Raw genomic sequence first — 26,151 nt, 5'->3', positions numbered from 1 at the left:
GTGCGTCTAGACCTTGGGACCAACGAACCAACGATATCACGACGCATCATTGGGAAACTCAAATCTTCGTGTTGGTAAATAAAAGCTCGACAACAACGAAACACGCGTAGAGACACAGCATATGAACACGACACAGAAATTCAAATCATAACAAATACACTGCCGCTATCGGCGGTCGTCCTCTAGCCGCTCGCTGTCTACGGCCCAGCTGTTGACGCGACTTGTTCCTTCAATTTCCACGATTCATCTGACGAACCCCGATTGTCTAGCTATGGGTTCTCCTGTTGAATCTGATCAGCCTGTGAGGCCGCCCCAAGGCGATACAATCTTTGTCAAGCATCCTCGTCTCGATCCGACTACGCAGCCTGCGACTCCTCAAGAGATTGGCCCGCAAGATCCAGTCCAGGAAACATTACCCTCGACCGAAATCCCCAACTCGCCCATCGATCCAAACGAATCCTTTACCACGCAGGTCAACGAGGACCGACCGCACGTCACCGTCATTCCTTCGTCTCTGACACCACCGCCTTCGACACAAGTTAACATCAGCCACAATGCCAGCCAACCTGGTCCGTCCAAACGAAAGTTCTCTGCGTCCCAGCAGTCTACCCTCTGCTCTCCGCCAGCTACCATCCGCAACATCATCCGCGACCGCTCTGCCACGTCGGATTTTCTCCCTCCCGCCCCGCAGCAGGTCCTCGAAGCGTCCGCAGACGAACTCCGCGTCATGGTCCAGAACGCTCTCGCAGAACAACAAAAGCTAAAGACGGAGGCTGCCCACTTCAAGCTGCAGTACAACCTCATGGCTCTCCAGGCCGACGACGACGCTAAGCGTGCAGCTGTGGAACACGAGATGATGCGTCGCGAGGTGGAAGCGCTACGTAATGCGGAGCACACACGGCAGGCGAGGAAGGAGCTGGATTCGGCGTCCGAGTCACTGCAGGCAAAGTACCTCCAGATGAAAGCCTGGTACGAGGGCGCGCTGCAGGACCAGGACACCCTCCAGCGTCGTCTCAAGACTGCCAAAAAGGTCATCAAGCAGAGGGAGGATGAGTACAACACCCTCGCCGAGGAGCGGGACATGTTGTTGAACAGAATACGGGAGAACAGAGAGCACATGCAGATGCTCTGCAGCCCTGGAGGTATATTTCACGCCCTAGCACCCAAACAGAGAGGCGTTGTTGTTCCGAGCTCACAGGGACAGCGTGGCTCTCAGCAGCAAGCTTCCAGAACACAGGTACACAATAGACAAGGCGCGCATGGCCTCTCGGCTTTGTTGCAGGCTATGAGCCAGGATAAGGATAACAACAGCGCGCCTTCAACGCCGATGCATTCTCACCGCCCCCCTACACGACACGTCGGAAAGCATAGTCGAAATGCACAGTCCATGTCGTCTCTGCCTACAACGCCTTTGAGTCGACCAGCAGGACCACATGTTGGACTTTTACCGTCTGTTGACCTTGTGCCTCAAACGGAGCCTCAACGATATACACAGCGACAATTCATTCCTACAACGCCCAAATCGGAACGCCAACGACGTAGGAGTCGGGAGAGTACCATTTCGGTAGACGACAATGAAGAGCTCGCTAGACAAGCGCTCGAGACTGTCGCTGCAGTTCAATCATTCACATCACAAACATCGCAGTCACGAAACCGCAACGGCCAGGATGAAGTCTACGATAGCCAAGCTAGTCAGGCCGCAGCAGAAATGCTACGGCGAGACCCGCGACAAAGCTTCGAGGTGGCAGATGCACGCAAGATGCCAGGTGCAGTGGAAAAGTCTGTTCGTATGCAGGAGAGGCTATTGTCTCATCACCACAACGGAGACGGGGACAAGCGCAAGTTTAATGGGGATCACAATTCTGAGGAAGCACACCGTGATGATGAGAGTCCAGCCAAAAAGTCTAGAGTGGTCGATCCTTTGACGAATAGTCCGAAGAAGTTTGCGTTGGGTTTTCAGTACAGAGAGTAAGCATGCATGCGGAGTTTGGTCACCATACGATATTCACGACGGGCATAAGGTACTGGGGCGTTATTACAGCATGTTAAGGGAAAGATTGTATTGTTTATATAAATGCATGGACTAGACTTGGCTTGAAGGCATGAAAATGACAAGTTAAGGTTTGTTCTAAAAATGATATAAACTGGGAGGTGTCTCTTGTGTTCTAAAACAATATAAACTAGGAAGCGTCTGTGTTCCAACATTCTCCGAAGTAACTTCAATTGCCGTGAGATGTTGCTTTCGTTCCGGACTCTTACCCGACAACGCTACTGTCAACAGCCGACCTCAAAGCCGATCCGGCCCACGATCCACTCTCAGTGGGGAAGTCATCCGGAATTCGACCGGGGAGAGAGGCCATCAATAAGTTGGGTAAGTAAATACCCGGCCACTTCAACTCATCTCATTCTCTCTCTCATCTTGAATCTTTATCCTCCTTCTCTCTATTATCAATCATTGATACTCCCTATTCAAACACATCTCATTCTTGATACCCTCTACCTCTCTACCCCAGATAATCCCACTAGCTTCATTCACAATGTCGGCCCGCCTCCACAAGGGACTGTCAAGCGTCCTCGCCAAATCCCCTTCCGACACTGTCATTCTTTCGTCTGTTCGCACTCCCATCTGCCGCTCTTATAAGGGCCAATTGAAGGATGCTTACCCTGAGGAACTTCTCGCCAGTGTTCTCAAGGCTACGCTGAAAGCTCACCCCGAGGCACCCGTCGATGATGTCGCTGTCGGCGTTGTCCTTTCGGAACTCGGCGGCTCTAAAGCAGCGCGCATGGCTCTTAACCATGTCGGTTTCAAGAACACTACCAGCTTGTACACCGTCAACCGCGCATGCTCAAGTTCTCTTCAAGCCATTGCTGCTGTCTCGGGTCAAATTCAGACTGGTATGATTGACTCTGGTATCGCGGCGGGTATGGAGAGCATGACGAGGAATTACGGATCCAGAGCTATCCCCGTGGATGTCTGGCCTGAACTCAAAGAGTCGGAGAACCATCACGCGCGCGATTGTATCATGCCCATGGGTTTGACGTCGGAGAATGTTGCTAGTCGGTATAATGTGTCGAGAGCGGATCAGGACGCCATGGCCGTTGAGTCTCACCGACGAGCTGCGCGTGCACGAAGCGAGGGTCGCTTTGCGGAGGAGATTGTCCCTGTTGAGACGCGGTTCCAGGAGGTTGATAAGCAGGGTAACAAGGTCGGCGAGGAGAAGCGCATTACTGTTACTGCAGACGACGGTATCCGTGAGGGTGTCACCATTGAGGCTCTTACTAAGCTCAAGCCCGCTTTCAAAGCAGACGGAACTTCGACAGCCGGAAACTCAAGTCAGGTTTCCGACGGCGCGGCAGCTACATTTCTCATGCGCCGAAGCACCGCCACCGCTCTAGGTCTTCAAGATCAAATCATCGGTAAATTCGTCTCAGCCGTAACAGTAGGCTGCGATCCCGACGAGATGGGCATTGGTCCCGCGCTCGCGATCCCCAAGCTTTTGGATCAAGTCGGTTTGAAGAACGAGGATGTTTCGCGGTGGGAGATCAACGAGGCGTTTGCGAGCCAGGCGCTGCACTGCGTGAGGGCGCTGGGGCTGGAAGATGCGTGGGCGAAGGAAAAGGTGAACCCTGATGGTGGAGCTATTGCTCTTGGACATCCGCTTGGTGCTACGGGTGCAAGAATGACGAGTACGCTTTTGCATGGGTTGAAGAGGGATGGGGGTGAGGTTGGTGTTGTGAGTATGTGTGTTGGTACGGGGATGGGTATGGCTGGTATGTTTGTGCGGGAGTAGATAAGGACATATACCTTGGGATAAAATAGAAGATGTAAGATGTTCAATTGAAGAGATATCTATAGTTTGAGTGCTACGTAACTTGGCATGTATGGATGTTGATCTTGTAAAGTTAGTAGAGTTGGATAAATGTTATGGGTGAGATATTGAGGTGTCATAAACCGACCAGTGTCGATAGAGTATCTGATAAGCATATCATTCTGAGACATGGGGAAATATGTGGTATAATCTTTATCGTACGCATTGGTATCATTATTCCTGAGATGTCAAGGGAGAATGGCCCATGATGGGTTCGTCTGTAAGTGTGATGATTACAGATCTTTACCATACTGACCTGGGCCAATCACTGGATTCATAAGTTTGAGATAGTTTCCTTCCCATTCAACATGATACAAACTCCCAACAAATCCCGTTCCATACAACACCTTGTTCTGTTCCTCATGTCATCCTGTAAAATCCCTTCATCTGAACCCCTGCAGGGTAATCAACGTGGCGCACTGAGGCTTGCAGAACAAAGGCAGGGCAACCAACAACTGGAATGCGTGCAATATTATTTGGAGGTGTTGTATCTACTGTAAACTTTTTTTTCACCGCTCTATCTCCCTTGAAGAGTTTCGCTACCCATTAACCCGCCCATCAATAACAATTCCAGCCCTGTCTCATGAACCCCAGTGAACGCCCGCAAAGTAAAAACAACAGACCATTGTCTATGCGACTTCGATATCGATGATGTTTGAGTTGTAGGAACCTGTTAGAGTTCCATTGATGGGTGTTCCCTCTTCCAGTTCGCTGAAATCGATGCCCTGTTTTTCTCGTGGCCATACAGCAGTCCAAGTACCCTTTAGTTGAACCGTCGCACTCTCAAAGACCCTGTCCATGGGAACCACAGGTTCTTGTAGTGTAGACTCCCAAATAGCTGTTTGTCCAGGTCCAATCTCAACCAGGGCGTCTTCCATGGGTGGCCACAGTCTGTCATTCTCAATTTGCAGAATCTCCAAAGGTGAGCTGTCGCCCTTGGAGGTGATGTACAGTGTGCCTAGCTGAATCGCCAGTGCATCCAGCGGCGAACCATAGTTAAGAATAGTGACGGGGTGGTCGTTGTTGTTTGTCACAGCTGTGCGCATGAGGACTGGGTTCTTTTCCTCTTGTCTGATGACCACGTCGAGATTGCGTAGCACCAAAGGCGTTGTGAATGATGAGGCTACTGATGAGACTGATTCTGTGGGTGCAAAGATGGCGATGAAGATTATAGCTGCTGTCACGCCTAGAAATAGACGTAGAATTGGAGATGCCATGGTTTTTTGTGAGATGAATGTAATGTGTGTGTTGGTTGTACAGTGCTGAATTGAGTGATGAGAAAGAACAAGGGATTGTTTCAGTCACCGTATAATAGCAGATAATGAAGGAACGAACGTTGTGAAAGTAGAGATTAAGGTTAAATATGTTGCCATCAAAATAACTTCAAAAACGGACCCCAAGGGAGAAGAGAAAGAATGCAACGGTAGTCAAGGTAAGGTACGAGGGGTGGAAATGGCTTCAGGGGTATCTGCAAGGCATTTAATTCATTCCACCTCACGTGAATTTTTGCTGCGCCGCTTGACTGGGATTCCTCCCTTGAAGGAGCAGCTGAACTGTTGTTGTTATATTACCTCTTACATATTAGACCAGCCAGACTATCGGGTACTAAAAGGGGACATGATTCCTCAACGGGCCTGCGCTATTAAAGTTAACGATTGATAGTTTATCGACCGCGCTTTGATCAATTGCGACCCTTTGCGTGGGGAGCTGAAGTCGAGGTGACAGGACACAGACGGTGACAGGGGTCTGTATACTCACATTTGGAAAAGCAATTCAATAACAAGACGAGGTCGCGTGGCCCAATGGCAAGGCGTCTGACTACGAATCAGAAGATTCTGGGTTCGATCCCCAGCGTGATCAATTCTTTTGCCGGATTGGCGTCTGGTGTCTTTTTATCTTGGCAATTGAGTCAAGTCCTTCTCTTTTTAATGATCTGATTCCTTTTTGATATGATCGTTTCGGGATGGTTGGATACTATGGACTGTTGGTAGAGTACCCGTGTATCGGAGAACTCGACTCTCCAGGCGCAACACACACAAGGCAATCGTCTGGCAGCGGCTCAACTAAATCACCAATTATATATACTTCACCAAATACTATGAGAGAACCTCAGCTTTGCCTCTTCAATAGTATGTGGCTTCTATTCCTTCTGCAAAAATATCCTTCCTCCTCGTTGATCCCTGATCAATTCACCCACCATCGCCTAGGCATCATCCAAATCACCTCCCGGCGACGCACTTCTCTTTCACCATTGATCGACATCTAACTATAGCGATATACACAGGGCAGCATCAAGAGTCTTTATCTTTCCTGGCAGGTTCTCAGATATAGTGAGCCACCGTACGCACAGATGATGGCGTGATCAATTGACCCTCGAAAGCCTCAGCTCTACCACTGTCAGATGACTTACAGCGGAGGAGGCCTCTGCATTGACTATCAGAAAATAATTGTGGTTCTGTAATTGTGTATCCGTATAGTAGTATCTTCACCTTATATGAAACTCGGACAACCGAATAGGTCCAGTTGCTTGAGCTATGATTGCAAAGGTAGAGGCAACACCAAGGATCATCCATCATGACCCTCTTCAGTGTACACAGGGTATCGAAGTGTAGCCCGAGTCTCACTCTTAAAGTCTTGAACATGTGCCGTTTCTCCCTGTGGATTCGATCAAGACTCGGGCAGCAGGTTTGGATACGTTGAACAGATCGGACTCTTGGACTCGGGTCTGGTCAAACCGGAAGATTTCTTCGATACCAAACTCCCCGATGATACTCGCGCATCGCGAAGAACATTGTTACGGTACGCGGCCATGCGACAGACAAGAAGGAGTTGTACAGCAGGCGATCGAGGGACTCGGGAGAAGAATACCATGGAGTTACAGACGAGCCATAAAATTTATGAACCAGAGGAGATGACAAACCTGAGGATTGCGTTACTCAATCTCATGAGTTGAGTCAAGTCAACGAATGATTCAGGTCAAGACGTTTACCGTGCACATCGACAATGGCGCGCGGTGTTCACAGCGTTCCGCAAATGTGGGATAAATTGAACAATCACCGGAGGATCTCTATCAATTCGATACAACCCCCGGAGTTTCTATCGCTTTACTCCGTACGGATACAATATAAATACTGACGCCAGCATCCTCGTGCCTGCACAAACAAGCATCAGGGGATCAAACAGCTTGGCTGACACGAGCACAAGAGAACAAACTATTTAAACAATCCATGACAAGTAATACTGGTATTTCGACAATTATTCTTATCAACCCAAGCTTACGACTCCCTCTTTCTGTCTCTCGCCCCATAGTCTTGACCATCAATTCGCCTAGACCTACAAAGTACACCTAGCGGCGATGCCAAGCAGATAGCCTTCAATTCCTTGTAAACCTTGCCATCTTAAGACGATCTGCTAATACCATCAAGAACAGTTACTCGATCTAATTTCGCGACGTTTGTCGTTAACAGACATGTTCTTTTGTTCTTGGTGGGGTCACGCCCTCATCCTGGTGACGATGCTACAATCTGTGTTTCGGAACGAGGTGAGACAGGCGATTTGGCATGACGCCCGGACCGGCACTTGATCCTTTACAATTTAATTATTTTTGATCTAGAGATAGATCGATGGTCGATAGATGGGATAAATGTTGAATATCTCGGTAATCTGAGTTCGCGAGTCTACAAGTATGTATGTATTATGAGGAAGGCTGAGTTTAATATACCCATCTCAATTCATACATCCATGGCTCGGAGAATTAACGTCTTGTTAATATATCGCCAAGGACCTTCACTTGTGTCAAACAAATTGAGCAACCATAACGCCCCGAAACGAATCCTTGATACTACCCACGGTTCACCCTCAGACCCAAGCCTTAAGATCGCAATCGTCCCATGTCCCTGTCCCCAGAACCACCTTTCCCCAAGGGCTGAAACTACTACAGACTCGTTTATAAGTACTCTTCTATATCTCGCAATGCTTTACGATCCCTATTCTCCCACAGCTTCTCCGTCGTTTATTTTAATTTCCATTCATTCGTTTTATCTTCTTTTTCTCTCATTAATTTCTTTACACTCTTTTTGTTAGTTCGATCTGGTCTATCGTTCATTATGAAGTGGCTTGCTGCTGGTCTTGCTTTCGCCTCTTTGGCTGCTGCTGTGCCCCTGACTGGTGGGCGCGCTCCTACACCTTTAAACGTCGAGCTTGAGCTGCAGGGCAACTCGAAAGTCAAGGCTGTCGTTACGAATAATGGTAGCCGAAACTTGAAGCTCCTTAAATTGGGGACATTTCTTGATGAAGCTCCTGTTGAGAGGGCCCAGGTTTACTCTGCTAGTGACTTTAGTGCTACTGCTGGTAAGACTCCCAGGGGTACTGGGTTCGATGATGTTGGGTGGTAAATTGAGTAGGCTAGGTGGACGCCGTAGTATCAAGTTGATCACGGCATCGAATATCTATACACCTACCAGGAAATACTCCAAAATACTACCCAATATCATCTACTCACCCCATACTACAGTCAAACATATACTAACACCAAAACAGTAAAACAGCCTGTTCCTTTTGACGGCGTTTACCTATCTATCGACACCTCTTTGCTTGACGACACCTCCTTCGAAACCATTCCTGCTGGCGGATCTTACGAAACGAGTTTTGACATTGCCGAATTTCACGACCTTTCCGCTGGCGGCAAGTTCAGCGTCCTATCATCTGGCGTCCTATCCTACGCCGAGGAAAACACAACCGAGCTGGTGGGCTCCATACCATTCTACTCCAACCAAATCGATGCCGAAGTAGACGGCACCCAGGCCTTTTCCGTCCGCACCGCCTTCCACAGCAAGCGCGCGCAGGTCCAGAGCGACTGCAACGGTGATAGGTTTGCAGTGACCCAAGCAGCTCTGGCACAATGCGTTAGCCAAGCCGCGGCCGCGCAACAAGCAGCCGCCAACGGGCCCGCCGACAAGATGGACGAGTACTTTAAGAGATCCGACGCGGCGACGCGAGCCACGGTGGCCGACGTGTTCGCCAAGATCACGGCGGCGTGCGGGACCATCGATTCCGGGGAGATGCGCTACTACTGCAGCGACGTGTACGGCGCGTGCAAGAATGGTGTTCTCGCGTATACTGTCCCCAACGGTAACTACATGTCATACTGTGACTTGTACTTTGACCGGTTGCCGGCTACGACGACGAATTGTCATGGGCAGGATAAGGGTAATACCAACTTGCATGAGATGACACATTTGAACCAGATCAAGGGCACGTCGGATTTCGGCGGTTACGGATACAGTTTTCTGAGAAGTTTGACGGCTGAGCAGAACATTAATCATGCTGACACGTACGCTCTGTTTGCGCAGGCTGTTTCCATGAGTTGTTGATTGGAGGTCTCGATGTTATTTAGTACGATTAGTAATTGACTGGATCACATACCGTGAGCCCGATCGGCGTTACATACAGCTTCAGAGTGATATTTATGATGACCGATCAGACGTACAATGCTTTGATCATTCGTAAATCCACTCTTGAACAAAGAAAAGTTAAACACTTCGTAAGTGGACTCGCACTGAAAGAGGAAGCAAGGGTATCCTCGCGACCACAGCGTAGGCGAGTATTCGGCCAACAACTGAGACAAATGGACCGTGAGGAAGCGCTACCATGGGACGGCCGTTATTATATCAAAAGGTGGAACAGAGTAAATAAACTGAGTTGGCATCGCATGCAGGGCAGTTGGAGACTAACAGTGGGTGGGCCAAGGCACAAGAAGGGTAGGACGAGCTGAACAGGGGTTCCCCCCATCGCGGTCGTCGGAAGATTAAGAAGATCGAGACTCCAGAAGGGATGGGAGATCAGGCACCAGACAGAGTAAGAGGTTAATACCCAATCTACTACAGTATAGAGTTAATATCGGATCCAGCCGAAGCATTCACGATGATCACTGGGGACTTTGACAGCTTCCATTACAGGTTTCACGTGTTGATAGGCCTGATTGGCTCGGGGATTGGAGGTTTTAGTGGACACGAGTGCGACGTCATCGTACAGAAAACATTCCCCCTCCTTGTAACCAAGAGGTCCTTGCTTGCTTTTAGCACTGCAACTTTGATGTTCAAGGATGAATCTGGTCAGACGAGTAAGAGTTTAGAAGAGAAGCACTTCAACAAGTTTGTTATTTGGTTGCTGAAACTTTAAGGTCAGCGAGCCTGATTCACCGACTGGTTGCACAGACATTATGACGGTAGTTGATGGAGGGAGGATGGTACAATCACGGTTGCCTTTTGTGAGCTGACAGGCAATAAGATTTGGAAATCCCAAAGACAAAGACACGGCCTGTTCCGTCAGTCACTACCAATAGAAACAAAGCACGGCAAAGACGACGGTCGAACTGTGTCCAAGTTAGCCTTATTCAGGGGAAGACCCTGCAGGCTGAGAAACTTTGTCCATTGTCAAGTTTATGTAGAAAATCATCATGGAGAAAATGATTGACGGAGATGCCATTTTTAGAACGGCAACTTTGTGGTTCCGTTGGCCCACGTGAGGATCATCGCCTTGGAAATGCTACTTGACATACCATTTAATCATCCTTTCTTTTATTTTAGATGCAGACTTTTACACATTTTATCATGTAGATATAGCCCTCCGAACAATAACCCCAGTCCCTGCATTTTATTAGGTGCCATAACCGGCTTTTGGCTGCCGGCCCACTTGGTTTGTGCTTTGGGCGTCGAGGCCTTTTTGGTGGTGGGCTGAGGAGAGTTTCTTTGTGTACAGTACGTAACGTTTCAAAGCCTGTCGAGTCCTCCTGTCGAGTCTTGTCTTGTGTCTGTCTGCTGGTGTCATGTCGTACTCTACCTATCAGCTGTCTTTTCTCTGTCTCAGCAATTATCAAGGGTCCATCTCCATCTCATCACAGGGCGTCATCACCTGAACGGACAAGCAACAGAACCTTCAAGGCTCTTCCTGTCTCTCTATCCCCTGCAACTTCAGCGGTAGTCACAAGCCGCTAGCATGTCCAGTGGAAGTGCAATTACTCCACTAAGCCTCGTTCGGCCCTGGAAATGGGATGTCTCGTCTCGACAAGCGGGGTCATGTCTCAACCTGTCAACGTCATCGGCCATGGCTCTCTCTACGACACTCACCCTCCATCTTGGCTCGTCCAATCCTTGTCTCTGTCGCTCCCACTCTTCTCATCAAGTCACTTATCCCGCCCACCCTCCAGTACATTTCCTCTCTTTCTTCTCTTTATCAACCTCTCTACTCGATACCCTTTCGACAACGACGCCTTCAACACCGGCTGACGACTAGCCTTATATACGTTTCGGTTTGCTCTTGGCAGCCACACCCACAAAGCACCAGAATCAAAATGGCCGAACGCTGGGATCGCGAGCGCTTGGAGCGCATGTCCCGAGGCCGCCCCGACGATGATGCAGCCTCGTACACTCGCAGCACTCGACCTCGCGACCACTCAGATGAGCGATATGACCGTCGACCTGGTCGCGGTTACTATGAAGAAGACAACATGAGCCGAGATCGTCGCTATCCAGATGACCCTCGATACCCTCCTCAGCTTCAGCGAGAGCGCGAGAGAGAGCGAGAGGCCCCTCCTCCTTGGGCTCGCCGAACTGACGTCCTAGAGAGGGAACGAGAGCGAGACTATCCTCGTCGTGAATCTCCTCCTCGTCGACCCGGCTTCCTCCGCAGACAATCATCTCTTGACACTTATGACCGCCGACCCAAATTCTTCGAACACCGTGAGGAATACCCAGCTCCCGCTCGCCGCGAAGACGTTCGTCCTCGAGATCCTCGAGAAGATTACAGAGCTCCTCCTTATCAGCCTATTCCTCTGCCCAAGAGCCGAGGACTGCCACCGCCCAGGAGATACAACGACGAGTATTACGATGACATCAAAGTCGCTGAGCCCGACTTTTACGGCGACGAGGATTACCGATCCATGCCTGAACGTGTTCGGGAGAGAGAGTACACCCGATCCCGCAAGAGCCGTGGTCGTGGTCGTGACCGCAGCCGCGAGTCGCGCTCAACTCGAACTCGTTCCGTTCGAAGCAGCTCCTACTCTTCCAGCTCTTCCAGCCGTTCCTCCAGCAGCAGCGGAGGCACTACGGTGAGGAGCGAGTATCCCAAGAAGGGCAAGACCCGCATTCCAGCCAAGCTTGTTTCCAAGCGAGCTCTTATTGATCTTGGATACCCATTCTTTGAAGAGGTTTGTGAAAAGCGCCAATTTTTCTATCAGAAACTAACATGGTTAGGGTCACACAATCATTGTCCAGAAGGCTCTTGGTCAAGACAACATCGACGAGCTGCTCAAGGTCAGCGAGGACTATAAGAAGGGTAAGTTTTTCGTATATTTATCATGAACTAGACTAACACCGTTGCAGTCGAGGCTGAAATTGCTGCTTCTCGAGAACCCAAGGCACCCACAGCTGCTTTGCCTGCACCCCCAGAGACAGTGAGGGAGCCTACTCCTGAGCCACCACCAGCAAAGACTCCTCCTCCTCCACCTCCTGTTGTCCAGGAACCACCTGCGCCTACACCTGCACCTCCCGTCCAGGCAACTCCAGCTCCTCCTCCCGTTCAACACGTACCTCAGCCTATGCCAATGCCGACTCCGGCACCACCACCGGTTTACTACCAGCCTCCTCCTCACATGGCCCAGCCAGTGCCTCCTCCCGCCTTTTACCAACCGGGACCCCCTCCAATGGGCGCACCCCCGATGGGCGGCCCTCCTATGGGTGGTCCCCCAATGGGAGGTCCTCCTCAGCAATCTGTTTATGACTACGAGGAAACTGTCATTCGAGATGTGTCGCCATCTCGAACCACAACTAGCATGTCCAGCTATGACTCTTACTACCGGGACAGTTATCATCATCACCACCACGCCCCCACCGAGGAGCTTGTTGTTCGAACCCGTTCAAGATCTCGCAACGGCAAGGACATTCGAAAGGAGATCAAGGCTCTCGAGCGTGAGCTGGCCCACCGACCCAGAGGCCGCTCCACCGGTGGCGAGCTTGTCCGCGCTGAGCGCTTGCCCGACGGCCAGCTGGTCATCAGGGAAGAACGTGTCGAAAAGGAAGTTCTGCACCGTAAACCTCCTCGCATCGAGAAGGACAAGAAAGGTAGGATGGCCATTAGCGTACCTAAGTACCGTTAGAGGTGCGCCTTTTTGTTTCTACTTATTGAGAACGTGTGGCTGACTCGGCTACACAGGACCTCCTCCAAAGCTCATGCGGGCCATGTTTGCTACTCTCACTTGAACGGGCTGTCGTATACGAGACGAGCCTGTAGCGATTACGAAATTGGGAAAAGAAGGAAACGAAGCGCCTTGATGGCTAATGAGCGGGCAACCGAATTTGTCTTGGGTAGTATACGTTGGATATATAACGGATTTTCTTGGTGTATATTTTATTCTGGAAAGACTTAGACAAGTTTGGGAGGGTATAGGAATCTTTGATGGAAACATCTATATTATTAACGAATTTACGATATTATAATGGTTGAGCATCGGGTGTCGTGATTGATGGTGAGTGACCGTCGAGGAAGCTGTCTCAAATCCAAGGGGATAATTGTCTATAAGTCTTGTCTAATTACAGCTTTAGTCGAAATCGTTTTATCTCTTTGCAGCAGTTGAGTAACTCGGCCGTGATGCGTTGTGCCTCAGGCACGGCTTGGTCTACAGATTTAGGCAGAGGGCCGGAGTTACATCTCTTTAGAGCAGCCGACCCGGGCAGATTAACACTCGAGTACCTCGGAGAAGGAGAGCCGATCATTTAATATGTTGGGCGCAAAGATATAGACAATCCGTCGAACTGGGAAGCCAGACGTATTCGACGTTTGATGGCATACTCTCCACCTCCTGTACTCTCAGCAGTTAGGTGAATAGCGATTTACTCAGTAGCCTGTCTATCGCACTATTTCTGTTTATTAATGTACATATAATGATCGCCGCTCTAGATAGCCTCTTTATATGCTTAAATCCATGAAGATCATTGAGTTGCTCCAATGTCTTGGCCAGCGATCAAGTCACATGGCATCACCCACTCTCCAGAAGGCGATACTATCCCGTGACTCTCTTGCGACCTTACCTCATAAAGACGCAATACTTATCTCAAAGGACCTTCTCTATTCGTGTCGCGTGGTTCACTTGGTTTCACACACAACATCCTCGAGGTGACGTCACATGCACATTATCATTTCTGAGTCCGTCTGACGACGTCACGACTCCAAACCCAGGAACAAGATTTCTTCTTTATTGTCTAAGAAAGAAGCTGACGTTTAAAAAGGAGCCAAGACCAGCTCTTTTTCTTCTTCTTTAATCACAACCTCTTTCCCTTGAACTCAACAACTCATTCCTTCAAAATGGCTATCACTAGTGCTATTAACGACCTCTTCGCCTCCATCTACGAGCTTCTCGCTTCGGTCTTCAACACCGTCTACACTATCATTCACTCTATCCTTTCGGCGGTTCTGGGCTTTGTTCAGGGGCTTTTCAACCTTATTGGTGATGTCGTCTCTGGTCTTGTGGACGTCACTGGTGGTGTTGGCAAATTTGTAGCCAGTGAGTATCCCCCCTTGTCTTGTCTATTTGTTTGGTTAGGGAATGCTAATGAGGAATGTAGGCAATGCTGCTATTCTGGCCGTCGGTGCACTGGGTGCTTTTGCGTATGTGAGATATACTGCGCAGGGAAAACAGGTTGCGAACAAGAAGACCCAGTAGATACCTTTCGCTGTTTGATGGGTAATGCAGACCTAGGTTAATTGAGAATTAATTACATCTTACTTTAATGTGTTATTTGTGTTAAACCGTGAACTACTATAGCGCGCCATTGATTGTCTTTACAGTGGCTTCTTTAGATCTACATCTCTGGTTCAGAAGTTTGCATGCGGCTCTATCACAAGGTTGCTTAGCTCTGCAAATCCCATCGCTGGGTCATATGCTAAGCTTTTGTTAGTTGGTTCATGTGCGCCGCGTGCCTGCGGTAAGACATTGACTCTGACGGTAGACTACTTGACTCCACTGAAGTAGAAGGGTTAAAGATTAGGTGCTGGGCTATTTAATGGCTCTGCAATTTTTAAAGTCTGATATTAACTCGGTCCCTCACTCTGCAGCTTTGAGAGGCGTTGGGTTGTGGTATTGCAGCCTTGCCAAACTCGACAATTGTTGTCTCTACTCTTGTCTAGGGTACTGCCAAGATCATCATGCTTGTCTCATATTGAGATCGGTGGCATGTCATTAAATCCTGTTATTTCCGACCCGTGTTGGATATGACAACTCTGTGTCCAAAACCCAATAGTGTCTCATGGCGGCGCCTAACAGTCTCGATAGCGCATGAAAAGTGCAAATGGGTGCAACTGTTTGAGATTGTCCCCCTCCCTTGCTTGCTTTTTGGAAGATGCCCACATAATAGTAATCTCATCTCATCTCACTTATTGGGGGCTAAATACCGGGAGGGTTGCGGGCCGTTAGTAGTGTAACTGTTGAACCAAGACCTACACAACAGCAATCGTTCACCAGTATATACTATAATATACTCGACATACCGTCTCGACTATCATGACCAAAGACGCATTGTTCACGAGGTTGTATTCGCGTATTGGCAAGTTTCTTGGACAAGGCGTTATTGTGATGATCCTTCAGCTCATTAATTAGACTGACAAGGATCCTGAATCCTTCCGGTAGCCACAGCCACATGTCTCGTCGCATCTACCAACTCCCCTCAAGTGTCTCTCGTCTTTTCTGACTATTATAGTATTAGACGCCATGTCACAGTTGGCAGAATAGCTCAAACTCGACCCAAAACTCAACTCCTCTGTACACAGACCCAACATTCTCGCAGCCCTATCAACCAGACCGTCAAATAACCGAGAACTGGAGACCCTGCAACCCCTGCAAAAGTTGAATCACTACCCTGTCTATTCCCAGTCCAGATATCGTACGGTATATAATCTCATTGGCCCCAGTCCATGTCCGAATGCCCTACTAGGGCGGAGAGAGCGGCGCAGCGGTAACAAGATGCAGGGATTGTATCACTGGTGCTTACTCTTTTGACGAGACCGAGGAAGGATTGTTCTGTCGTGTGTTGTTTTCCGTAGGAGTTGGAGTTGGGTAGATAAACTGAAATCTCTCCGCCGCCCCTGAGGCCCTCTTCTTTTCCTCAGCTTTTATTTTCCCCCAACTTCAGACTATTGAATTCACACGCGAGTCTATCTATACGAGTCTTTATCGATACATTGAACGAGTCTATCAGCACACTGAGCAAGTCTCTTTCGACCCACAACCACCATGGCGAGCTGCTTCGGTGAAGACAAGAACCAGGTCCTCGACCAGTTCCCCTGCGACCCCAGCGGCAAAGTAAAGAGCTGCTGTTCTCGAGGAGATAGTTGTGCCAGTAACGGTCTCTGTGTTACCTCAAATAAGGATGCTTTGTCTCCGTACTTCATCAACTCTTGTACGGAGGAGAACTGGGACGATCCAACCTGTATCAAGGAATGTCAAGGCAACGGCAACGGAGTTTCGCCCTGTGGAGCAGGCAAATTTTGCTGCTATGGATTCGGCGGCTGCGACTGCAATAACTCAACACAAGTTTTCACACTGGACCCTGTCAAAGTCATCACAACTATCCCTTCAGACGCGACAAGAGTCGTCGAGGACACATCGACCGCCAGCGACGCCCCTACTGAAACAGGCAGCTCGACACGCTCTACAGTTACACACACAAGCACATCTGCCGCTGAAACATCGTCCTCAAGCAGCGGAGGAAGCAGCAACGCGTTGCCCATCGGACTAGGCGTGGGCATTGGAGCAGGAGTCGTGCTAATTGGACTCGGAGTTGGATTCTGGCTATGGCGACGAAAGAAGAGCCGTGCTGCGAAGCCAGCTGCGGTTCAAGACGATTATATGGTTAAGCCTCCCATGGAAAACCACAATAGCCCGAATTACGGCCACTACCAACCTGTGAAGCCTGTGGAGATGAGCGCGAACGCGGACCGGGTTGAACTACCATAAGAGAGAAGGGGGTGTCAAATATGACTGTTCTGTGTATAGATATTTATTTAATTCGACATTTCAATACTAGCGATATACCCATCGATGGTCTTTGTCTCAAGACATGTCGGGAATAAGAGAGTTTGTTCGCTTCATCGAGGTTTCATCTGGTCAGTCTCCAATTGGAAGATATTTCTCGGCAATTTCCACTTTTGGAAGGGTTGTCTAAGCCTTGCCACTAAGCCACGACGTTTAAAATTCAACGGTTGATGGATATAACCTTAACGACGAGTATATACTAAACATAGGCTTGATGGGGAGTGGACGCTCAGTTACCGACCTGGGACTTCTCAATCGTCCGAAATGAACTTCTAATGAATTATAGTCATGTTGATACTACAGTCTGGTCATCGGCATATTTTGCCCGATCTTATGGGTTGTCCCTGCATTGAATGGGTGGATAGAGGACGTATGGACTATTACCAAGTACCAGTTTATTGAATTGTCAAAGATTGAATCCTTCAAGAGCGCAGCATGTCGTTTCTGACTGGATAGTTGATGGCTCTAGGAGTGGTTTGGGGTTGGAAGCTTAAAGTTCTACGATCAACCCTCACTTTACTATACCTCAACGCCATTGACCATACCTAGCTCGCCAAGATGGCAGAGACCACGAGACTGAATCATGGCAAAGAAACTAAATAATATAAGAGCAGGCCTAAGGTAGCATAAAATCACTAAATTGTTTTATTTCTTAAGCAAGCAGTGCCGATGTACTGCAACCTCAGGGTCCACCGCCAGGACTTAAAAGGGCTCATCAAAACCCATGTGCCGTTAGAACAAGAGAACAATCTTCAGCCTGAGCACATTGAGTGTTACTATCCTTGATTTGCTTGGAAGATTGTGGTCAGTTTGTAGTCAGTTTGCAATCACACATCAGGCGCTTGCCCATTGCAACATGGCAGTTGTTACCATCTCAAGCCCATATCTGAAAAACGCGAGCACAAACTACGTACCAACTTGCAAATCACAGAACAACAAGCAAAGGAAACTTGAATGCAATTGACTGATTTCGAGGAGTGACATAGGTTGCCGGCGTTGGTGTACACCAAGCGGATTGCCAGCAGTCTATCGACCTGGAAAACGCAAGACAACAGGCAAAGATGGACTGTGATTCACTGCGCGCTTTTAGATAGTAGCAAAGATTTGTCTACTTTGGCTCGTCTATATAACGTCATCTCATCCTTCTTCATTTCTTTTTTTCTCTTCTACTTCACCCAACCAGGTTTCTCGCCTTGCTTCACTTCTTCTATATATTAGCCCCTGGCTCTCGCTCGATTTGAGATCGTACCTTTCTCCTGCGATCGCACTGCGTCGCTGTCATGATTAAAATATTAGTCCCCTGACACATTCTCAGGCTATATACTTACTACCAATATACTCGCTCTTAACATTGCAAGTAAGCCATCTACAAACGCCGTTGGATTAGTCCAAGATCTTCTTGAAGCAGTTCTACTCAAGCTGGCAACGACAGCGTCCATTGACCAGCTTTTGCTGACAGAAGTTCCCAAATTACCATGGCCCCCTGGAAACTACAAACAAGAACCCACAACCTGCACAGTCAACCAGGACTGGATGTACGATCATAATAACGCCAATGTTCCGCCAGTGTAGAAAGTAAAGACTCATTCCAGTTTCCTGGTCATTCCAGTTTCCTGGTCAACGGACGTCTTCCACTGATCGAAGATGAGGAAGACTGTGTGTTCTACCTCGAGAACACTGGTATCGCATTAGTAATGATGGCCAAGAACATCACTCCCCTCTATCGTGAGTCACTGTTATCCCATTGTCATACCTCAAACTACCCCATGTAGGCGTTCTACAACGAGTCCAGCACACTATCCACACTCCTGGTGGGCTTGACAAAGGGCTTGACAAGCTTCCAGGCCCGAAGACGGGTACTACGACTGACTATCTGGTCTTCGAAGTAATGGACGACCATAAATCCCACATGCTTGGGCTGGGGTTCCTTAACCAGGCCACTGGCGACAATATAGATAGGAGAGGACAAATGCGACACATGGATGTATTTCGGCGGACCACATCGCTTTCTGCTGTACCACTATACTATAAATCTAGAGAAGTTCTGTACGGTATCTGGTGTGAAGAAGCCTTTTTCTGAGAAGTTTCTTTTGACAGCGGAGGAAGGGCTATAGGACGATGGTGATGTCGAGAATTATGACTTCGAGCGATGGGTTGGCATCAGTATTCACAACATGGATTGGAGCACTGTATGAGAAAGCTTCTAGATTTGTGATTAAATTGAAGCATAATAATGGTAATAATAATAACAATTACGTTAAATAAAATATCTAAGCGACGGTTCAATTGTTACCTGCCATGGGTCTTTTGCTCCTTCCTCCCTTTTAGAGTTGATGTCTATCTCACTGGGCAGGCGCACCTTCCTCAAGACGCAGACATAATGTCCACTCCACCAGCCAGGTGCACCTTCCTCAAGATGCAGACATGATACCCAGGGATTACGTAGCAGTATGTGATCATGTCCCTTCCTATTGTAAGACAGTGAAGCCATCCATCCACATTGCCAATCATCACGTATGTCCAATGGTACTATTCTTCATATAACCTTCCCATGGTAACTGTACTAACACTACCTAACTTAGCACCATGTCGGTCCCATGCCTAGTCGAGAACGATGCGTTGGCAGATTGGGCGGCCTGGGACGAGAGTCTCGGTTGGGTCATGGAGGACCCTAATCCAGCAATGGATCAACCTCCCACCGAGACTCCTCCCACCGAGGCCCCTGCCTCGCCAAAGCCTACGAGTAAGTATTGAATCACCGATTGGTAGCTCTGTTGCGGTTCTATGTTAGTGCATTGGGCTGATAGATGTCCAATAGTCCCGAGCTCAAGGCCACCATCAACGCCAGAGTTCGGCTAGGGAGCACTTGATGGGTTCCCTGTATGCCCATCTCCCGTGCTCTGAGGTTGACTGGGCGCTGGAGGGGACGGCTGTGTGTCGTGTTGTGGGCATCGGCTGTTATGGCCTAGATATCCCAGGTTGGGCTAGACTCCAAAGACACCTCCAAACCGCGGCGCATTTGGTAAGCCAAATATATATCGTTCTTACCTATCTGCCTAGCCAAAGTTGATAGTCTCTAACTATGAGATCTAGCGCCATGAAGAGGCACTCGCTGCCGCGTGGGTTGAGACGGCGCAACAGGTAGCGGTGGTGGAGGATGGGGGACTCCCTGCAGAAAGAGCCATGAATTCCGCGCATTCTTCAGTTGGGGATGGAGAGGCTCTTCGGTTACCCTTGGATGCGGTGATCCCGGACTCCGATTCGGAGGGGACCACTCCCGGAGCCGGTGTCCAAACGGGCCGGAGATCGGATCTCCAAGATCATCAGGGCTAGGTAAGTGGTAGAGAAGCTCTTCTATCAATTCCTCTTGTCTTATACTAATTCGATGACCACAGCAGTCTACTATCGCCTCCAGCGCCCCCGCATTCCTTGTTCTCTCGCATATTTTGGAGTCACTCTTCTTGATGCTTACTCTAACCAGAATGGCAAAAGTTATTATTGAAGGTCACCGGGATGCATGAGAGCACAGCTGCGGAAAACAGAACCCCTGGTGACTGGGTCGCAGGACTGATGGTCTGGAAAGACGAGTAAAACCCATTGGAGCACCATCTCACCTTCAATTACCGACACGTTAATGGAGACATGCCAGTGTGCATTCCCACACTTGCTATGTGCCATGATTCTGAGTCTCTGATCTCTACCATTCAGCTACACACGACTGTAGCCAATATCTCAGTCAGGAGGCCTCCTCGCCAAACCGCGTGTTATATAACATGCAAAGTTACGGCGCAGACTTGACCTAGGCTTGGTGCATTGCGACAGTGGATCACTCTGGCCGAGCTTCTAGATCCACGATAGATCTCGAAGCATAGCCTTTTCGCAAAATACAATTACAGGGCCCATTAAACAAAGTGTCCAAGCGAAGGTTAAATTTCTACCCAATATTGACGACACCGTTCCACTCTTAATCGCCAGTATAAGCTGCAGGGCATCTTGATCGGCTATTTCCATTTTTGGGAGTATGGACTGACTGCCTGGGAAGCGAATGATCAAAACATTTACTATTAATTTTCGGCTATGTGTGAATACGACGAGCATCTCCGCTATGGAGGCTGAGTTTCGAGACACCAGCTTCAACAACTGCAGCCCGCTGTATTCTCTAGTTATGGAAGACCTTTCAACATAGGTACTCAGAGGCGACTGAAATGACATCTACGATTTAACACGCCAAGTGCCCAAGGCCAGGAGTATCTTGAGTCGAGATGTTGGGGGGGACAAGAATGAGAATCTAGCATTGCCAGGATCCCAGCCCTCGCGAGTCACCACAAATTAACTACGACTTACAGCTCACCCTGCATAGCAATTGCAAACGGTGATTGTAGTCCACGCGACAAATCGCACATGCTAAATCATGCTGTCTCTTTAGCCTGTAGAAACATCAATTCTACGCCCCAAGAGGCAGTGCTGGCCAGACCAACAAGGGTACCCTTGCCCAAGTCGCAGCATGGCCATTTCCTCATTGGTTCATCATTCGACACTGATCCTTGACTGTAAGTCTTGTTGGCGAATTTCCATTTCTCAAATGAGTCTTGAGATGGTCGACTCGTGATGGAATAGGAAGTTCTGATATAGACAGCTTTGGATATAAGGCTTCATGAAGCTCGATTCTTCACTTCAGTCTCTACATTCACATTCATCCTACGAAGCATCTCGACTACCCCTCCTCTACATACACTTTTTGTTGGGCAAACTACTTGAGAAGAGTCATTGAAATTTACAAGTTCAAATACACACACAATGATGAATATCCTTGATAAAGTGGCCCTCGCCCACGTGGTGATGGTCGCTGTGGGCTCCTACATCCCCTCTCTATACCTCTTCTTCAGTTCCCTCTGCACAGTACGGAGTCAAAAGGACCCTGTGAGAACAGCATTTACATATGCCAAATACGCTCTCTTCATATTCTCTGTGTAAGTCTAATACCAATACAAAACATCCAGTGGTTTTGCTGACAGCGACCCCCCAGACATGCCTTCTTTGACATTGGCAACTACAGCACGTATCTTATCTTCAGCGCCACGTACAACTACAGAGACCCTGAAGATGAGGACTTTGACTGGGGAAGATACGCCAGTATGATGGAGGCTCTTGGGATCTGTACCCCCGTCTTCCGAATGGTTGCCAAGCTGAGCGATGTGGTTACTGATATCCTCATCGCAATCATTCTTCTTCGTCTGAGTACCGCAATCTTCACACTCTACTCCGGCAGTGCTGCAGGCAAGAAACTTCGACACGTTTCTTATGGTATGGCTTTTGTTTTGTTTGCATTGGCCTTGACTTTCTTTGGTCTTCAGATTCGCTCCATATTCGATCTTAGGTACGGCGACATTGATATCGGAGCAGATTGCCACGAGAAGGGCCTAAAGGTTGAACTTGCTACCAGGGTCTTGATCTTTGTGATATCCCTTGCCGTTTTTGTCAAGGCTGTCATGGTCAAGAAGCAGGCAAAGGCTGACAAGAATCTTACTTGGGTACGTTTGTCTATTGACTTATGGAATGCGACATATACTGACACCACATCACAGGCCTCTACTATGCTCGTCGTCGCTTCTGTTGTCTGGCTTCTGCACACGAGTTTCGCCATGGCGTCTATGGCTGCTTGGGAAAACTTTGGCAGCTACTGGTCCGCGCCTCGTGTCGAGTACAAGCTCTACTTCTACATACTTGAAGTCATTTTCAGGATCTGGCCGCAGTTTGTAACCCTGGTCATCGTGTATGTTTTGGGTCGCGCCAAAGCCAACGGGATCTGGTCTAAGCAACAGAACTCTTCGAAGCAGGATGAGGAGGGCAAGTAGACTCGGCGGTTGCTGTTCTTGGGGTGTCAGAGCATGGTGTACAAGGTACTGGAAATGCGATTGAAGGATTGGTTCAGTTTAGCGACAGCATGATCATGACGTGGGAGGGTGGTTCCAATGCAAGAGCTGCATGAGAGCGTACAGAATTTGTCATATATATTTTCATTTATTCTTATATCCAATAGACGGTATCTCTTATTCCGGTGCATCCACTATATCACTTCAAGAAGTTGCGCCAAAACCCAATAGTCAACTGTATCCTTTAGTCATGCTTTCTATTCTAACGCATCTATGACTTTCTATACCGTAACCCACGCTCATCTAGTCAACATCCGAAAACTCTGCAGGTGCAACGAAAGGCCCGGCCTCGCCCATTGTGCCGGCGACATATCTACCACAATCAGCACAAGTAATTCACGATAATGATGCAAGACTTACTTGGTATGGCTTCCCCGCGCAGCAAGCTGTCCCTTGCTATTGGTAAAAGTCACCTGTGTATAAGCAAGTGTCTTTCCGATCTTGTCCAGAATAGCAGTTCCTTTGAGAAGATCACCAGGGCAGCCTCCGGGACTCAGATAGGTCACTGTCGAGTCAGCAGGGTGACTTGCCAAGAGAGAGATGAGGGTGCGTACCGTTCAAGTCAGTTGAGACACCTGTGGAGAAGCGGCCTGTTGAAGCTACTGCGAGTGAACCACCGAGATCAACGAGACTGGCGAGGGTGCCGCCGTGGATAGTCTGAAGTCGGTTCTGGTGGATAGGTAAGCGGATTTGACAGTATACTAGGTGCGGCGACCAACTGTATGTTGTTTCTGAATGTCTACTTCAAAGTCTACCCTGCCTTCTGTGGCACTGACGACACGGAACTGAAGCAATGTTAGAATCTTTGGGGAAAGTTGGATGGCGTTTGACGTACATGCTTTCCGAGGAGTCTGCAGAATGAGGGAGATTAGTGACGGATCCTTAGAGGATGCCGGGACATCGTTAGGGGACGTACGTTGGCTCAAGACCCGAGTCTTTCATGAATGAGCGGACGACCTGAGGAGGCACTTGTTAGTGAACAATTCTTCCTGATCCACGTATTGCAGATGTAACTGGGACGAACCGCTTTGGTGAACTGAGTGGGGTTAAGTTTCTTGGCCATTTTTGTGAGTTTGGTAGGCAATGGTTAAAGTGTTGTCTTGTCAAAAGCGCGACTTGAGATATTGATCGGGGGTGAAGCTTGAGTACCTGTACTACCAAGGTACTGTAGCCGAGAGCCGGGGTAAACTCCCCGCGAACCCGATCCGGCCCCACATGGAGACTGACGTAATCAGATTTATTCCTCAAGTGCTCATTTAGGAGACATCATCTACTACCCTCACCAACTCTGGATCATTCAGTCGAGTGTTCATTTTAGACACGGGCGGGCATTGCTTTAGCCCAATTATAATGAAGCTATAGTCAAGAGATTGCATTTGACAACGCTATCATCCCCGATCAAGCGTTCCCCCCATATTGCTCCTAACAAAACACCAAGATGCGAAAAGACAAAGGCATTCTTACTGATCTATTGCAGATATCTTTCATAGACGATCTATAAACTCTTCCAATTGACTCCAGTACTCCTGATCATTATAAATTTCTGCGTCATTCCTAATCACTATCCATCAACCTTGAAGCTCCTGTGGCTTTCCAGGAATCTTTGCACTCCGTCCATTGTAAACTCCAGTCATCCCATTATAACCATCAAGTTCCTGCGGCGTCCAAAGAATCTTGGCACCAGATTTTTCATACATGTTACTCGTCGCAGGGTATGAAGAAGGTAGGTTTTGCTTCTTGGACCGTCTGCGAAAGAAAAGCCAGGTGGACAGACCAGCAATGATGGCAGCGATTGGTATACCGACGCCAAGTCCGATCTTGACTCCTTGACTGTTGTCAGCATCTTCATCTTCAGTGTCAGCTTCCGCTGTTGCAGTCGTGGATGGTTCGGAAGTTGTAGTCGAGTATTCGGTTGAGAATGTTGACAGTGTTGTGGACAACGTCGAGAATGTTGATGAAAGCTCAGAAGTTGTCGAGGTTGAATTATCCTCTATGCTACCATCCGAGCTAAGAAATACACCACGGCCTCCAACGCAGCATCCCGAGTCGTAGTTACAGCAGTAGCTTCCATCATCGCATTGCTCAACTCGTGGGAAACGGTTATTTGTTTCTTCTGTCGTAACAGGTTAGTAACGATAGATCTATCAGTGAATAGGTTGGACTTACCTTTGATACAGATAGCCGTATACTTCTTCCTATCATAAGGTGCAACAGCACAAGGTCCTCTGACGAACTGGTTCTTTGCTTGTCCTTTTCTCTGGCAGAGGCGGTTCGGCATACATGTTGCGTCCGGGCCACAACAGGCGGAAGAGCCAGGGCACTTGTGATTGTCTTTCCATTGCATACCATTAACGCCCCAGCATATGCCCTCTTGAGCGATGACTTGGGGCAGCAAGAGGATGGTGATACTGAAGATGTGACTCGGATGCATTTCGGAGATGGTTACGAGGTTGAAGAAACGGGGAATGATGGACTCGGCCCCTGAGAGGGAAGGACTTGAGTTTTAGAGACTGGCTGTTACAAGATCTGTAGGGCTGCGGCGGCTCATGGCTACTAATTATGGACTGTGTTGGCTTGGCTGTATCTTTCTGGGATGATCTGATTGTTGCAATTGGATGGTCTTCATGGGATTGTCTTTACTTGTTACGGGTTTAATCCAGGACTTTTCTCTGCTTATTGGGGTTTGCTTTTGCATTGTCACACCACCTGACTCTTCTATCTAGGTTATGGAGACATACACGCTTGATTACAAAAGATGTTGCTATCATTATTTAGTCTTTACCAGGTTTTTGAGAATAATTGTCTGTTGACTCTGAGGGTCCATCTATTTTGAGTAATGGCGGCTACGAAGCAAACAACATGAAGTGGCCAAGGACGGCGCTAAACACTCAATTTATTTGGACAACTATTAGCCAGAGGGTCTATAACTGTTGGTGACAACTTCAACCAACTGCAGTAGAGAGCATTTATAAAACATCCCATAAGACTACCTCGCTTGTAACTTCACCATCAAGGTATTGCAGCAGTGGAAATACAGAAGACAAGGTATTGCTGAAATAAATGTACCTTTTTTGCAATCTCAACACTGCCCAAAGAGTGAGGGTTTAGCATTGAGATCATCCAACTTGAGCCAATAGTTATGAGGTAGCGTAGCAACAAGTAGCAATGGAACAAGGCAGACAAGCTGATAACCAACAGCTAAGACTATGATAATCCCTGCATCCCATCATGGATCTTTGCCCAACTTGCCAGGCTGAAGTACTTC

At 48.5% G+C, this 26,151-nt stretch overlaps 12 protein-coding genes and 1 non-coding gene across 13 annotated transcripts; 10 read left to right on the top strand and 3 right to left on the bottom strand.

Moving 5' to 3' along the window:
* Positions 1-207: 207 nt before the first annotated feature.
* Positions 208-2,200, top strand: FGSG_13399 (uncharacterized protein). Its single transcript, XM_011322205.1, has one exon. The coding sequence runs from the start codon at positions 272-274 to the stop codon at positions 1,970-1,972; it is 1,701 nt and encodes a 566-aa protein (XP_011320507.1). The 5' UTR covers positions 208-271; the 3' UTR covers positions 1,973-2,200.
* A 337-nt stretch (positions 2,201-2,537) lies between these two features.
* FGSG_13398 (3-ketoacyl-CoA thiolase B) lies at positions 2,538-3,791 on the top strand (the record flags this gene model as incomplete). The annotated part of the gene is made up of 1 exon (XM_011322204.1): positions 2,538-3,791. The coding sequence occupies one exon, from the start codon at positions 2,538-2,540 to the stop codon at positions 3,789-3,791; it is 1,254 nt and encodes a 417-aa protein (XP_011320506.1).
* Positions 3,792-4,498: 707 nt separating this feature from the next.
* On the bottom strand, positions 4,499-4,915 carry FGSG_08288 (uncharacterized protein; the record flags this gene model as incomplete). The annotated part of the gene is made up of 1 exon (XM_011322203.1): positions 4,499-4,915. One exon carries the CDS (start codon positions 4,913-4,915, stop codon positions 4,499-4,501), a length of 417 nt encoding a protein of 138 aa, XP_011320505.1.
* A 742-nt stretch (positions 4,916-5,657) lies between these two features.
* FGSG_20713 lies at positions 5,658-5,729 on the top strand. Its single transcript has one exon. It is a non-coding gene; the product is annotated as a tRNA-Arg (tRNA).
* Positions 5,730-7,975: 2,246 nt separating this feature from the next.
* On the top strand, positions 7,976-9,639 carry FGSG_08289 (uncharacterized protein; the record flags this gene model as incomplete). Its single annotated transcript, XM_011322202.1, has 2 exons — positions 7,976-8,259; positions 8,383-9,639. 2 exons carry the CDS (start codon positions 7,976-7,978, stop codon positions 9,239-9,241), a joined length of 1,143 nt encoding a protein of 380 aa, XP_011320504.1. The 3' UTR covers positions 9,242-9,639.
* A 1,460-nt stretch (positions 9,640-11,099) lies between these two features.
* Positions 11,100-13,161, top strand: FGSG_08290 (uncharacterized protein). Its single transcript, XM_011322201.1, has 4 exons — positions 11,100-12,075; positions 12,122-12,203; positions 12,251-12,988; positions 13,080-13,161. Exons 1-4 carry the CDS (start codon positions 11,221-11,223, stop codon positions 13,124-13,126), a joined length of 1,722 nt encoding a protein of 573 aa, XP_011320503.1. The 5' UTR covers positions 11,100-11,220; the 3' UTR covers positions 13,127-13,161.
* A 1,022-nt stretch (positions 13,162-14,183) lies between these two features.
* FGSG_08291 (uncharacterized protein) lies at positions 14,184-14,652 on the top strand. The gene is made up of 2 exons (XM_011322200.1): positions 14,184-14,427; positions 14,489-14,652. Exons 1-2 carry the CDS (start codon positions 14,229-14,231, stop codon positions 14,584-14,586), a joined length of 297 nt encoding a protein of 98 aa, XP_011320502.1. The 5' UTR covers positions 14,184-14,228; the 3' UTR covers positions 14,587-14,652.
* A 1,500-nt stretch (positions 14,653-16,152) lies between these two features.
* On the top strand, positions 16,153-16,875 carry FGSG_08292 (uncharacterized protein; the record flags this gene model as incomplete). Its single annotated transcript, XM_011322199.1, has 1 exon — positions 16,153-16,875. The coding sequence occupies one exon, from the start codon at positions 16,153-16,155 to the stop codon at positions 16,873-16,875; it is 723 nt and encodes a 240-aa protein (XP_011320501.1).
* Positions 16,876-18,428: 1,553 nt separating this feature from the next.
* Positions 18,429-19,033, top strand: FGSG_08293 (uncharacterized protein; the record flags this gene model as incomplete). The annotated part of the gene is made up of 3 exons (XM_011322198.1): positions 18,429-18,488; positions 18,546-18,678; positions 18,726-19,033. 3 exons carry the CDS (start codon positions 18,429-18,431, stop codon positions 19,031-19,033), a joined length of 501 nt encoding a protein of 166 aa, XP_011320500.1.
* A 506-nt stretch (positions 19,034-19,539) lies between these two features.
* FGSG_08294 (uncharacterized protein) lies at positions 19,540-20,286 on the top strand (the record flags this gene model as incomplete). Its single annotated transcript, XM_011322197.1, has 4 exons — positions 19,540-19,606; positions 19,723-19,739; positions 19,772-19,975; positions 20,047-20,286. The coding sequence occupies 4 exons, from the start codon at positions 19,540-19,542 to the stop codon at positions 20,284-20,286; spliced, it is 528 nt and encodes a 175-aa protein (XP_011320499.1).
* A 1,464-nt stretch (positions 20,287-21,750) lies between these two features.
* Positions 21,751-22,808, top strand: FGSG_08295 (uncharacterized protein; the record flags this gene model as incomplete). Its single annotated transcript, XM_011322196.1, has 3 exons — positions 21,751-21,923; positions 21,980-22,484; positions 22,539-22,808. 3 exons carry the CDS (start codon positions 21,751-21,753, stop codon positions 22,806-22,808), a joined length of 948 nt encoding a protein of 315 aa, XP_011320498.1.
* Positions 22,809-23,129: 321 nt separating this feature from the next.
* FGSG_08296 (uncharacterized protein) lies at positions 23,130-23,949 on the bottom strand (the record flags this gene model as incomplete). Its single annotated transcript, XM_011322195.1, has 6 exons — positions 23,130-23,199; positions 23,247-23,391; positions 23,441-23,555; positions 23,722-23,737; positions 23,803-23,843; positions 23,911-23,949. 6 exons carry the CDS (start codon positions 23,947-23,949, stop codon positions 23,130-23,132), a joined length of 426 nt encoding a protein of 141 aa, XP_011320497.1.
* Positions 23,950-24,454: 505 nt separating this feature from the next.
* Positions 24,455-25,164, bottom strand: FGSG_08297 (uncharacterized protein; the record flags this gene model as incomplete). The annotated part of the gene is made up of 2 exons (XM_011322194.1): positions 24,455-24,999; positions 25,053-25,164. 2 exons carry the CDS (start codon positions 25,162-25,164, stop codon positions 24,455-24,457), a joined length of 657 nt encoding a protein of 218 aa, XP_011320496.1.
* Between the last annotated feature and the right edge of the window lie 987 nt (positions 25,165-26,151).

The sequence above is a fragment of the Fusarium graminearum genome, chromosome 2 (assembly GCF_000240135.3).
Source record: "Fusarium graminearum PH-1 chromosome 2, whole genome shotgun sequence".
Classification (NCBI taxonomy): Eukaryota; Fungi; Ascomycota; class Sordariomycetes; order Hypocreales; family Nectriaceae; genus Fusarium; species Fusarium graminearum.
This window is presented reverse-complemented; position numbering and strand designations above follow the sequence as displayed.

Coding starts and splice junctions, on each gene's coding strand:
- FGSG_08291 (XM_011322200.1), top strand. CDS start 14,229: ATGGCTATCACTAGTGCTATTAACGACCTCTTCGCCTCCATCTACGAG. Junction 14,428..14,488: donor TGTTGGCAAATTTGTAGCCA/GTGAGTATCCCC, acceptor TGAGGAATGTAG/GCAATGCTGCTATTCTGGCC.
- FGSG_08290 (XM_011322201.1), top strand. CDS start 11,221: ATGGCCGAACGCTGGGATCGCGAGCGCTTGGAGCGCATGTCCCGAGGC. Junction 12,076..12,121: donor GATACCCATTCTTTGAAGAG/GTTTGTGAAAAG, acceptor TAACATGGTTAG/GGTCACACAATCATTGTCCA. Junction 12,989..13,079: donor CATCGAGAAGGACAAGAAAG/GTAGGATGGCCA, acceptor TCGGCTACACAG/GACCTCCTCCAAAGCTCATG.
- FGSG_13399 (XM_011322205.1), top strand. CDS start 272: ATGGGTTCTCCTGTTGAATCTGATCAGCCTGTGAGGCCGCCCCAAGGC.